Below are 13424 nucleotides of genomic sequence, written 5' to 3' on the forward strand. Positions count from 1 at the left end.
ATTTTAAACAGAGAAAATAAAAGGGGTTATAGCTCCTTTTTTCTTTTCTTACTTTTTTTTTCATTTCAAAGTTGCTACCAGTGTATTCAATGACGGACAACAGAGAGACATGCTGTAGAGTGTTTATTGCCTAGTCTACAAAGCTGCTTCTGAATGCTGGTGGTTCTATTCCTTTTACACTACGCACTTTTATAATACATGTTAATGCTATATGACAAATGCTCTGACTCCTAGTGCCAAAGTTTCAATTCAGTGTATATAACTGAACACAATCACCCATTTGTGCTCCTTTTTTTTTTTTATGGTGCTTAAAGTAAAGAGCCCGTCCTTTGCAAGTCATCCATGTTGTTCCTTGGGCATTTTATCTTTGCTCAGATTGTTGAAGAATGGTGGCTTGTTTCATGGTTTTTGTATTTGTGTCTAATGCACGTTTTAACATGATAGACACAATGCATTGTGTGGCTAGTGTTCTGGAAAAGTTGATCTTTTAGGAATTGTTTTTCAGATCTTCAATAAATTTTTTCTTTAAATTTCAAAAAAAAACTACTAAAATACTACATTTTAGTGTACATTTGAGTATGCAAATGTATGATGAGAAACAGGATATTTTACATAGCCTTAAGTCATCTCTCCAAAATATATTTATTGATTTTGAAGGAGGAAAATAGTAAGTTTATAGTGATAAGCCTAGTAGACACTACCTTAACCAACATGTTAACATTACCAACAATGGGACAAATTGACAAGTGCCTTGTGATACGATGCATGGAGAACACACATCGCTTCTGTGGTATTACTGCCAAAAATGTATATCTGAACCCAAGCATGAGGAAATATAGAACACACACACACACAGACCCAACTATGATACTCTTCAAAAATGTAAACAGCATGCAAGACAAAGAAAGATTAAGGAATTGTCCCAGATTAAAGGAAACTAAAGAGAGATGACAAAATACAATACATGATGCTGGATAGGACAGTGGACCAGAAAAAAAAAGTTTTTGCTGTGACAATACTGGGATAAACTGTAGAACTTGTATAAGTTCTGTAACTAGGTAATAGTATTCATATCCATGTTAATTTCTTGATTTAGAGCATTATACTGTGGTTATGTAAGAAAATGTCCTCATGTTTAGTAAATAAAATCTGAAATATTTAGGGGCAAATGTGTCACATGCCTGCAACTTTCTCCCAAATGGTTCGGAGTGAAATAATATATAGAGAGAGAGAATGATAAAGTAAACATGATAAATTGTTGAAACTTATGGAATTTGGGTGACAAATATATGGAATTCTTTGTAATATTCCAGCTACTTTCTTGTGAATCAGAAATTATTTCAAAATAAAAATGTTTTGAAATCAGATTTTGAACATTGGTGGAGCTTCCCATTTACAAGCCTCATATGATATTTCTATTACCTGCATGATCACATATCAGAGATACTATTTAGTCAGCTCAAAGGTGATACAGTTTGACATAGGCTCTTCTCAATTTTTAATATAAAGAAAGAAACAGCAGAAATATTCTGGAAGGTTACACAAGAGCCTATTAAAAAGAAATAAATGAACAAATAACTAAATATAGACATATGGGGTGTGTGCTATTTTTTATGAACTTTCTATTAATACTACCAGCCTACTATCCATAAAGCATGACTGTGAGCCACTTTCCCTAACATTGGTGTGTTTGTGCAATTCCATTGATCATCTCTAGTTTTCCCTGGGACAAATTGCAGGCATTTGCAAGTCTTGGTAGGAAATATAAGAAAAGGGTATGGAGTGCAGCCAGGGAGTCATGGACCAAGATCAACAACAAACAAATCCAACTGCCTTTCATAGACATTGAACATATGATAATATATATTCAAATAGGTGTTAAAGGGACTGAAATGATTGGAAATGATTATCTTGGTTTGAAAAAAAATTGTGGGGAAATATAGGTTGAAGCCAAGTTTAAGAAATGTGAGAGAAAGGTTTTTATTAGGGCAAGTACAGATGACATTTTGGTATGAGACTGGCCGGTGCAAAGGATTTGATAGTAAGATTAAGCAATTGATTTTGTGGGCATGCCAAACAGTTTTCCTTGGCTCAAAAACACTTTAACTCAGACATAAAATTTGTGGTTTGGAAAATAAACAGGTATTGCCTCTTTGCCATATGTTTACTAGTAATAGATAAGTTCATAGTGTGAAACAGAAAAAAATTACTAGTGTGCTTCCTTTCTATCATAAGCCAGATCTGAAGATGGATTTTTTTTTTTAATTTCATAACATTTTCCTCTTGAATCCATTAACTGCTCTTTGACATTAAGGATGGTATCTTTCTTCACTCATGTATCTCCAGATCAGAGGATACTGTTGGGTTCAGAGTATGTGTGTGTGTTGCTTGTTTAGTTATATTGAATTAAATCTGCTTAACAAAAATATAGTTTTATTTGGCTGTTGGTTTATATTTAGGAAACCATTCAGGCAGCATTTGAATCTGCCCACTTATATGCAGCTACATTCGAAAAGTTCCAGATATTCTTCAAGGAAAATGAAAGTCTTGATTTACAGGCTCTTAAACTTCAGGAACCTGGTAAGTATTCCATTTGTCCTTACTAATTATTTTTGATAAGGATACCGAGATTTGTAGTCTTCTAGGTTTCTGTATGATGGTTTTTGGTGATGGAAATGGTAGCCCAAAAGAGTTGGCCTGACAAAAGGCAAGAGTTTATTCATTTGTAGGTTATTTTCCAAATAATTACTTTTTCCTTTGTCCTTACATTCTATTACTGTTTTATTTCAGGATATTATGGGAAGCAATTCCTACCTCATGGCTTATCTTTTAGTATGAGGTTGTATCAGTGCTAAAGTTAAATAGCCTGTACATGGAAAGGAGTTGAAAGGAATGTGTACCTCTACCAATTCTGTTAAATAAGGTTTACATAAATTTTTCTATCTCAAGAATTCAAGTTACTTTTTTTTTCTGGGACCACGTTGAGACCTGGTGGGTGTGAATCAACAACTCAGTGATGAAATTAGATGCACAGGGAAATTATTTTATTAGACTTATCATCTTTAAACAAAAGAAAATAATCTACAATATCCAAGTGAAATTTCAGGCAAGGAAGTTCTCAGATAATTATGAAAATTAAGTATATTTTATTTGTTATTCCTATTTTAAAATGTGAAGCATATCATTCATATTCTTTTTTTATTTTATGAACTGGCTTTATGACTTTATTTTCTTATATATAAAAATAATCACTTTGATACTTTGCTTCATAAACCAGTACTAATTTTTTCTGTAAGCTTTTATGTTTTTCTTTCAACTCTTTATTTTTATTATGCTGAAATATTTTAAAGTAGATATTTCATCTGTAAGTTGAATAATTTGATATACATCTCTAAAAAACATGTTCCTAAAGAGCCAAAGTAATAGTATCACACCCAAACCAACAATTCCTTCATATCAACACTTAATTCTATATTTAAAATCTCCCAAATAGTTTACAACTGGTTTGGCCCAGGATCTAGTCCAAGAGCAGGCATTGTATCTGGTTATTATGTTCCTTAAGTTTTAAAAATATGAAACAGACTCTTTTTTTCAAGATACTAACTTGTTAGAATGACCAAAATGGAGCCCTAGTTTTCCAAAAAATTGGACAAGTCTACTTCTACTGTTCTTCAGGAGCACTGTGACACTAGGATTTAGTGTGTGCTGAACTGCAATGCACTAACAGGGACATGAAGACGTGATGTCCCATGTGCTATAGCATGGCATCACAGTGGCAGGAAGGTGTGGAGCCTGGTGTTTCAGGACACGGAGAAGTCCTGATCCAAATAGCCAGTTCTAATCACTGAGCACTTCTGCTTACCTCCTGAGCCCGAGGCCTCCTAGTCTCTTGCTACCACATTTCTCGTTGAAAAACTTACATCTGGGTAAAGTCCACTGACTCTTTGGTTGCTCGTGATCTAGTGCTACCGTGGCTTGTCAGTCCTGCCTCCAAAACCCAATCCTGTAACCAGGTCTCCCAGACAGTAACTATTTGTTGGCTGGGACTTTGGAGTACCTTGGCTTCAACTCCTGACCTCTGGGCTCCTCCTCTTTTTGGAACTCCCTGATACTTCCCAACCTCTAAATCCAATTGTTTTCCGGAGGTGTTTTGTAGAAGGTGGCTTTGCCCCTGGTTACCATGCCTTGCCTGTTATCATATACCTTCAGACTACTACAACATTGCCTAACGCATATTGTAGATCCTTAATAAATGTTTGTTTAATTGAACTTTTAGCCAGATTGCCCGCTGTCTAGCCTCAGAGGATGATCAGAGGATAGGTTCTACCTTCCAAACAATCAGCCAAACATCACCATCAAATTCCTATAAATGTCAGTGTTTGTTAATAATTTCTACACTTACTGAGCACTTATGACATAATAAATACTGTTCTAAGTGATATTCAGGCATCTCATCCAATCTTCACAATTCTAGGAGGCTAATATTAGTGTTACCATTTTACAAAAAAAAAAAACAAAAAATACAATGGTGAACTAATACCTCTTGTATTATCCTGGTTGGGGCTGGAGCCTATTCTTCAAAGTGAAGTATCACAAGAATGTAAAAACAAGTACCACATGTACTCACCATTAAATTGGCACTAACTGATCAACACTTATGTGCACATTTAGAAATAACATTCATCGGGTATCAGGCAGGTGGTGAGAGAGGAGGGGATGGGTGAATTCACACCTAATGGGTGCAGTGCACACTTTCTGGGGGATGGGCAAGCTTCTAGCTCTGACTTGGGTGGTGCAAAGGCAACATACGTAACCAAAGTGTTTGTACCCCCGTAATATTCTGAAATAAAAAAATTCATAGCAAAAAGGAGATTTTGGTAAAATATACATAACATAAAATTTTACCAAAATATACATAACATAAAATTTTACCACTTTAATCATCGAGGTATTATTAAAGGTTTTGCTTTAAAATTTTAATGAAAGTAGGGTTATAAGAATATGGTTATTTAAACATATTAAACTTTATGTATCTAAAAACAAATATCAAGAATTAAGGAGTAGGTAAGGAAAAGAGATTCTAAAAAGAAGGAGATTTCCATGATTACTTGGAAACTAGACGTATCCAACCTTTATGTTATTTTTTTTAAATGTAACTTATTGACTAGGAAATACAATCTCAAGTTTCAAAACTCAAAAACATAGAAGGTTACTGAAAAGCTTCTCCTCATCACTGATCCCTGGTCATTCTGTTACCCTCGCCAGATGCCACCAATACTGTTAGTACTTTTAAAATCTTTCCAGAGAAATTTTATTCATATGTATACCAAAATGTATATGTTCTCTATCCCGACAACCTTTTTTATGTTTATGAGACCATCTCTGCTCCTTACTATTTTTTTTACTTAATAATAGTGGAGATCTTTCTACATCCTTACGTAAAAATGTTTCTTATTCTTTAAAAAAAAATAGAGATCTACAGAGATTAGGCAACTCAAGATTACACAGCTAGTCAGCGGTTTAGAAACTGGTTCTCTGACTTAAAAGCTATATGCCTAACCAGTATATATACTGCCTCTCTTCTATCTAAAAAAAAATAGAAAATAAATATTAATTTTCTTCTGTCAGCCTTACTCTTTTCTTTCTCTTTGGCTGTGTGACCATGGCCAAGTCATTTAACTTCTATTGATCTTTATTTCTTTAGGTATGAAATGAGATTTTTGGACTAAATTAGTGTTTCACAAAGGTGCATTCTAGAATAGACCACTATTCTGAAGGATAATTATATGACACCATGGGAAAAAAAAAAACTATGCTCAAATTAGTTTGTAAAATACTAAGCCAAGCAACATTATACATGTTTCCTTACCAGAAGACTTCTCAGATCACTTGATATATCCTTATTATTTAGTCACATCTCAAAAATGCACACATCAAAACCTTCTGAAGTGAGACAGGAAGTTAATTGTCCCTAGTTTATCTTATGAAGAAGCTAAAGCTCAGAAAGATTAGGTGACTTACCCAAGGCCACACACAGGTTAAAGACTTGAGCCTAGGTCTTCTGTCTGGTGTGTTCTTTATACTATATCAAACTCCCCCTTATATTCAGGAGAGGAGATGGCATTAATAAAGGCAGGAAACAACAGCCTTTTTTCTCTGGGTTGGTATCAGAGGCTTACAGAAAGAGTAAAGAGGGCAGTACGGAAATCAATCTTACCCAGGGGGAAAAAGTAATTGGAAATAAAGTTAGATACATTTTCAGAGGCCTAGAGGGTACAGGATTTTGAAAGACAAGCAGGGGAGTTCAGAATTGTACTTGGTCAAAGAAGGAGCTTTCTTTGACCAATACTATAATAAAAGTGTATTCAAGGATACTCAGCTTTCCGGTGGTTCCAGGTGGATTAAACAAGGAAGAAAACTGAGGCAAGTTACCAAAATGCAACTGCAGCATATGCCAAATGCCAATTGACAAAGGCTTTGACCATCATGTAAGGAGCAGGAATGGCAGAGAGATGTTAGGAACAGGAACAGAGATAATTTTAGCTATACTTGATCTCTTGTGTTTCAAACTTTTGTTGTTATTAATATTCTCAAAATACTTTACTTTGAGGTAGTGTATGGGAAAACATTTAGATTAAGCCCAACTTCAGACCAACCTAACTCTAGAATCTAGTCCATTCCAGACTAGAATCTCTAATGCAATTACAAGTAATGTTCATCTGTCATCTCTTAATAAGAGCCAGAAAACATATTTACATTATAAAATATTAGTTTATTATAAGAATAAAATACAGCATTCTGATTAACATTTTAAAGTTACATAAGGTATTCTAAGTATGGATAATATTGTAAATATATATGTAAATTTATTAGTGCAATAATTTTAATATGTTTTGTAATGATCTTTTAAAATCCAATATGGTGTATTTTATGCTGTCTGTGATTTTTTTATGTAGATGTTAAGTTCTTTAGTGAACAGCTGGAAAAATATCACAAACAGCACAAAGATGCGGTAGCTCTCAGACCCACCAGAAATGTAGGATTGCTGCTCATTGACACTAAGCAACTGAAAGAAAAACTAATTCCATCACCTTTGCGATGCTTAGAGGTAACTATGGACTAGGAAAAAATTTAACTATGTCTCTACAATTATTTTATGATTTTCCTACCACAAAAAAGCCATATTTATTTTCTAATATTACAAATATTAAAATTAAGACTACTGGGTATCCTTAATTTCCAAGGAAAGACCCATATTCTTCTTTCTGTCACAAGCATAATCGGCTTTTAGATGAGATGAGAGAAAGGTCCGCAGGCCTCAGACTAGCCTCTTGTCCTATTCCTTTTTCTTTTGTTGGAGTATTTCAAGAATTCCTGCAGGAGAGATACCATTGTAACAGCTCAGTGTTGTAGTGTGAGTAATGGTTGATTCTAGGATACTGAGATCAAGTTTAAGGAATTGTTTCCTCATCTGGAACTGTCCCTATAGGTCTGATTATGTTCTGGTGTATTACAGAGCTAGAGAAATTTCTGGAATAACTTGTAGAACCAATTCAATAATTTCCTTTGGAGCCAGAGTATACCCGTATATTCTCAAATCCCTCCAGAGAGACAGTGGTATAAAACAGGGATTGGAAAACTATAGCCCACAGGGCCAATGCAGCCTGCCTCCTGTTATGTATCCACAGTTTTATTGGAACACAGCCATGACAATTGGTTTATGTATCTATTGTCTACATCTGCTTTCTCACTACAAGGACAGAGTTGAGTCGTTGTAACAGAGACTGTGTGCCCTGTAAATCTAAAATATGCACTATCTGGCCCTTACAGAAACCCTTTGCTCACTGGTAGGTGACAGAAAACAGAGCACTGTATAAAACAGTGCAGGCCTGAGTGCTAGTATGTTCTGTCATTAATTAGTTGTATGGCATTGGCCTTTCTCCTAGAGCTTTGCTTCTTCATCTGTCAAAAAAAGAAAATTTTATATGTGTGTATATATATATATATATATATATATATATATATATATATATATATATATATATATAATTGGAGCAAATTTAATTCACTTTCAACAAACATTTTGAACACTACTACATACCAAGCCAAAGAAAACTGAACTCAAACTGGCTTAAGCAATCAGAAAAGTCATAGACTATGTATCCAAAATGTCCAGAGATTGTGTGGACATCAGGGAGGTTTGATTTAGTGGCTCAGTGGTGTTACCAAGGACCCAATTTTTTTCATTCTCTTTTCTGAGCCTGCTATGCACCAGCTTCATCCTAAGGTAAGCATTCCCTAGCATTTGTGAAATGGTTATTGAAAGCTCCACAGGCTAATGATTTCCCTGCTCCCATACAGAAAGAAAGAGAGATTGAGGTTCTCAGTACGAATGTCTCTCAGCTGTACACAAAAGTCCTAGGCCTCTATCTCTGATCAGATCAACTAAGGTCAGAAGTCCACCCTAATCTGATTGCTTTGGCCAAAGGAAGCCATGCTCATATTTTCCTAGTGACTGATCCAACTCCATTTTTGTTTCTGAAGGAGAGATCAATTTTCCCCAAACCACATGGCTGCCACCCAACATGAAAGGAGTGGGACTGATGCTGGGGAGGGCAGCGCGATGTCCACTACATAGGACAAAGAAGCAGAAAGTGTACTTGCAAAGTATCAGAGCATTTAGGCAAACTTTTTAGTAAGTTGTGTATCCTATTTTGTTCTGGAAATGATCTTTGTCAACCTAAAATAATCAAAAATGTCAGAATCTAATTTAAAGAGAGTTTATTCAAGCACAAAGGTTGAGGACTGCAGCCCAGGACACATTTCCAAGTTGCCTTGGGGAGTGCTCTGGAGAACAAAAGACAGCTCAAGTTTTTAAGGAGAAAAAGGATGAATCAAGGCAGGAGGCAATCACAAAAGTTGTTCATCAGGAATTCTCATTGGTTTACAGAAATAACATTGGTTAGTGATCGGCTATACATTTTTTAACTATAATGGCATTTTATGGCTACTTGGTATCAGTCTAGAACCCACATAGCAAGTGGCTTCAGGAGGTAATTATTTAGCTCAAGGGGGAGTGAGATGTGCCTGCTGTTACATTTTAATGCCTTTCTGGGCCCGATATCTTAAAGAGGCTGACATTTCTCAGATAAAAGGATTTTCGCTCTGACCTTCCTGTTGGTTCAATGATTTAATGAGGAAAAAAGTCCTTTCATATACCCTGTTGCTTCTAATACCTGCTGATTTAACAGACATCCAATTAAAATTCATCTAAAATATATGATAAAATGGAAATATTCAAACATTTATGATTCACATTTTCTTTTTATTAGGTGCTAAACTTTATGCTTCCTTGTCAAAGCAAGAAAAAAGTGGATGCCATTATCTCTGAGGCACAAGATGCAGAGTATAAACTTGAGTTTGTTCCTACCACTACCATAGAATATGTTAATAGCTTAGTATTTCTTGATGAAATTCAGGAACGGGTGAGTTGATTATCTCATGTTACTCCATATTCTAGATCTTATGGTAGGAAAAGAAGATATAGGACAAGAAAAAATGAGGGACTAGAGGTCAAAAAATAGCTGTTGAAATATCAGAAACACTTTCAAACAGAGTACCTGGATGTTCTACATCACAGCAATAATGCCAGCTACAGTTATCAGACTCTTACTACCAGTCAGGCACTGTATTACATTTTTTACACGCATTGCAGTTTTAATCCTCACAAAAGCTTGACAAGTAGGGATGGTTTTTATCCTCATTCTGCAGGTGAGGAAACAGAAACTAAAATGGGCTATGGTGTCCAGGATCACAGACATGTATATCTGTAGAGCTGGAATTTAGAATTGGGTCTCTTTGATCACAAAGCCAATATTCTCAACCACAGTTTATTGGAATTCTAATTTTTAGCAAATGGTAATAGAATTGTAATCTAGATATTAGTCATAATGGAAGTCTTTACCCTTAACCTATAGCTGCATGATAGTCAGAAACTTCACTGTTATGATGAAAGAAACCCAACTCAAACTAGCTTAAGTGGGGAGGTGAGGGGGGCAGGGGTAGAAAAAAAGTAGATAGGACTCAAGTGATGCAGATGAAGGGGGCAGGTCTCTCTCTTGCTCTCTCTCTCTCTCTCTCTCTAACACACACACACACATTCACTCATTTGTTTCCCTTGCTTCTTTCTCTTTGGAATCTTGGTTTCCTCCTCTCAGGGTCCTCTCTGTAGCAGGCAATCTAGTATTTGACTTGTATAATCAGTTTTTCATGAACTTTTAATCATATCAGTTTGGTATTTGAAATAGGGATAAAGTATTTGCTTAAATATCTGAGATTTGAAGAAATGTTACAAGTAAAAAAATATAAACAGAATGAAATAAGTCATTAACAACCTGAATAGTTTGTAATACATGAACAGATTTAATTTAAAAAAAAGCGATTTCACATGCCTACAGAAGTAACAGTTTTGTTTTTCATTTCAACAAATAGTACCTTCTCAAAAGGCCAGAGATGAATATGGTTTTCCTCAAATTTACTTATACATCATCCCAGGATTCTAAAGATGCATCGCATGTGTTATTATTTGTATTCATTGAGTCTCTTTGGACAAATAACCAAAAACCACTTGAGCAAGCTTAGGCCAAAATAGGGACACCATTTAAGGATTCATGGGTGTTTCATGGAGCCCCCATCAAGTATGTAACAAGGCTTAGGAACTGTCCAGAATCAGGAATAGGACACTGTAGAAGCCCCGGGTAGTCCTCCCTCTCCAACTCTCCTCTCTGCATCTCTTTGAGGGTCTGTTTCACTTCCCTTCCATTGCAGACAGGCACTTCTGCTTCTTTACCCCACAGCAGCAATCGTGAGCACCAGCACCTTCCAAGTTAGAGGTTACAAGTCTAACAAGTCGCTGAGAGAGACAGAATCTCTTTCCCAACGTCTATTCTAAATGTCTACTAAATGGACTCAGGTCCCCCCTTCTGTTATATAAACTATTATATGTCGGGAAGGTAGGAGCACCTCATATTCAGTGGCTATAGAAGGTGAACTGCTGTCACCTTGGGCTTGCAGAACAGGAAGTTGACACACCATGCAGAAGACACAGACTGTGTCCCATCTCCATAAGGTTGTCAGTGTTTGCTGGGTGGTATGTTGGGGAAGCAGCTTCCCTTAGAGAGATGCTCTGCACACACAGATTTTTTTTGGAACCTCATCCATTCAGTCAGCAAATTTAGTGAACACCCATTTAGCAGGCTGCAAGGATTACAACGAGTAGACCTGCTATCAAGGAGTTCAGAGTCTAGAATGCAAGCAGACAACTATGATACAATGAGTATAGGTACAACATACTGTTGTAGGCCCAGGGGTTTGTAGTCATACTTGTCTATGGGTCACACAGGGCTTTTCGGAGCATGGGATGTTTAAGCTATGTCCTAAAGTACATCAAACATTCAGGTAAGCATTCCAGGGAGAGGGAAAACCATGTGTAAAAACAGAAAGCAACATGACAAAAGCAGGATTTGGTGATTTGTGTGTTATGGAGAAAGGATATTTGGTTGAAAAGTTGGTGAACTGTATGTAGCTAAAGCAGTATTTTCAAGGATAGGAGAGATTTCAAGGATAGGAGAGAAAGAATGAATTACAGAGATGTTAATTGAGTATTATTGTTGAAAGGACTGGGAAACTGAATGAGAGGACAGCAAGAGGAGCCTCAGGTGACTCTTAGATACCTTTCTACAGAGTGCATTGTGATAGCATACCAGTATAGGTAGGGTGTGCCATATAATCCATTGTCTGATCAGGACAGCTTTTTGAGAGTGAAAGAGACACTATTAATCATTTTACTAGGACAGTAAGTGTAAACCAGGACCCTCACAGAGAAACCTGGAGATGTGCTCCCCCAAAATACAGGAAATAAAGGAAGATGAAAAGATCTTGGTATAGAGAGAGACTTAGCTCTGTTTATAACTTGTTTGAGATATTAGACACTTTGGTTGAAAGACACAAAACTCACATAGATAGCTTAGGAAAATGGGAAGATTTACTCTAAGTTTGCAGGGGTATCTTCCAGAATCTAAAGGTATGGATAGAGCCAGGCGTTTAAAAGGGACAGGGAACTAGGGACTGGAGCGGTGTAAGGAAACCAAAAAGGCCTCTCTCCTCTCATCTCTGCTTCTCTCTAGAACAGTGGTTCTCAAAGTGTGGACTCCAAATCAGCAGCATTAGCATCACCTGGGAACTTGTTAGAAAAGCACATTCTTGGGCCCCACCCTAGACCTTCTGAATTAGACACTCGGGAACGGGGCTCAGCAATCTGTTTTTACAAGGTTTCCAAAGTCATTGCAATGCAAGCTAAAGATGGAGCACTATGTCTCTAAAAGCCTCTCTGCAGTTGTCTTCTCATGTTAAGGACCTGCTTTATGTTTCCACATGAAAGCAAATGGCCTCTGTCAACAGCTACAGCCTAACTCTTCCTGTGTTCAAGAGAAAGATCAGACTGAGCTAGATTCTCTAGATCCCAATGATGCTGCTTGGTTTACTGTGTGGCCAGAAAGTTGGATCAAGTAGTATGAACATGGCTGCTTTCCCTATAACTATGTAGCAGAGTTGGGGGTGAGGGATGCCAGAAAATTAGGAAAGATAAGAAATACTGTCCGCTGAAGGTAGTAGGAAGACAAAGTTAAGATGCTTAGTAGTTATTTGGATATAGTAAAGTAATTTATTAAAGGACAGTGGAAGGCTCACCATAGATCTGGCTTCTGAACCTATGCAACCAGGAACATGGCCTATTCACACCTTAGGGGCTTCTCTGGAACAATCAATAAAGAACAAACAAGAAAGAAAGAAAGAAAGAAAGAAAAACCATTTATATGAGCACTACTAACTGTGCTCATCTCTGAACAGCTCACCTCCTGGGCCTGGTCACCTCTGCCATAGCAATGACTATATTTATCATTCAGCAGGCTTCAGTCAATTTGATTGTAACGTTAAACACACTCCTCATATGCTGAGTGTTCACAGTTTGATGTTCGTGTTGTACAATGACTGTCTCCTATTAGAACACACTTAAAGGGTATAATAGACCTCTGCTATATTTAATGAGCAAGTAATGTTTCTATCTAGATTGAAAGCCTTGAAGAGGAAGGAAATGTCGTGATTCAAATGTACAAGCTTATTGAACAATATCAGGTGCCCACACCTCCTGAAGATTTTGCTGTTTTTGCAACTATGAAGCCATCCATTATTGCTATTCGGAATGCCATTGATAGATCAGTGGGTGATAGAGAAACAAGCATTAAGCAATTTTGTCAACATTTGGGTAGAGATCTTGAAGATCTAAACAATGAAGTAAATGAAATAAAACTGCAAGCACAGGTAAGCTAAAGCAGAATTTCCTAAAAATAATCTGTGCAAAGTGTGAC

At 36.5% G+C, this 13424-nt stretch overlaps 1 protein-coding gene across 1 annotated transcript in view; it reads left to right on the top strand.

Annotated features, from left to right (window-relative positions):
- DNAH6 (dynein axonemal heavy chain 6) overlaps positions 1-13424 on the top strand; it is a 240745-nt gene that overhangs the window by 63076 nt on the left and 164245 nt on the right. The window contains exons 12-15 of the mRNA XM_045549959.1: positions 2460-2580; positions 6957-7108; positions 9333-9485; positions 13126-13377. Coding sequence (XP_045405915.1) covers positions 2460-2580; positions 6957-7108; positions 9333-9485; positions 13126-13377 — 678 coding nt within the window. The remainder of the gene's footprint in view (positions 1-2459; positions 2581-6956; positions 7109-9332; positions 9486-13125; positions 13378-13424) is intronic.

The sequence above is a fragment of the Lemur catta genome, chromosome 4 (assembly GCF_020740605.2).
Source record: "Lemur catta isolate mLemCat1 chromosome 4, mLemCat1.pri, whole genome shotgun sequence".
NCBI lineage: Eukaryota > Metazoa > Chordata > Mammalia > Primates > Lemuridae > Lemur > Lemur catta.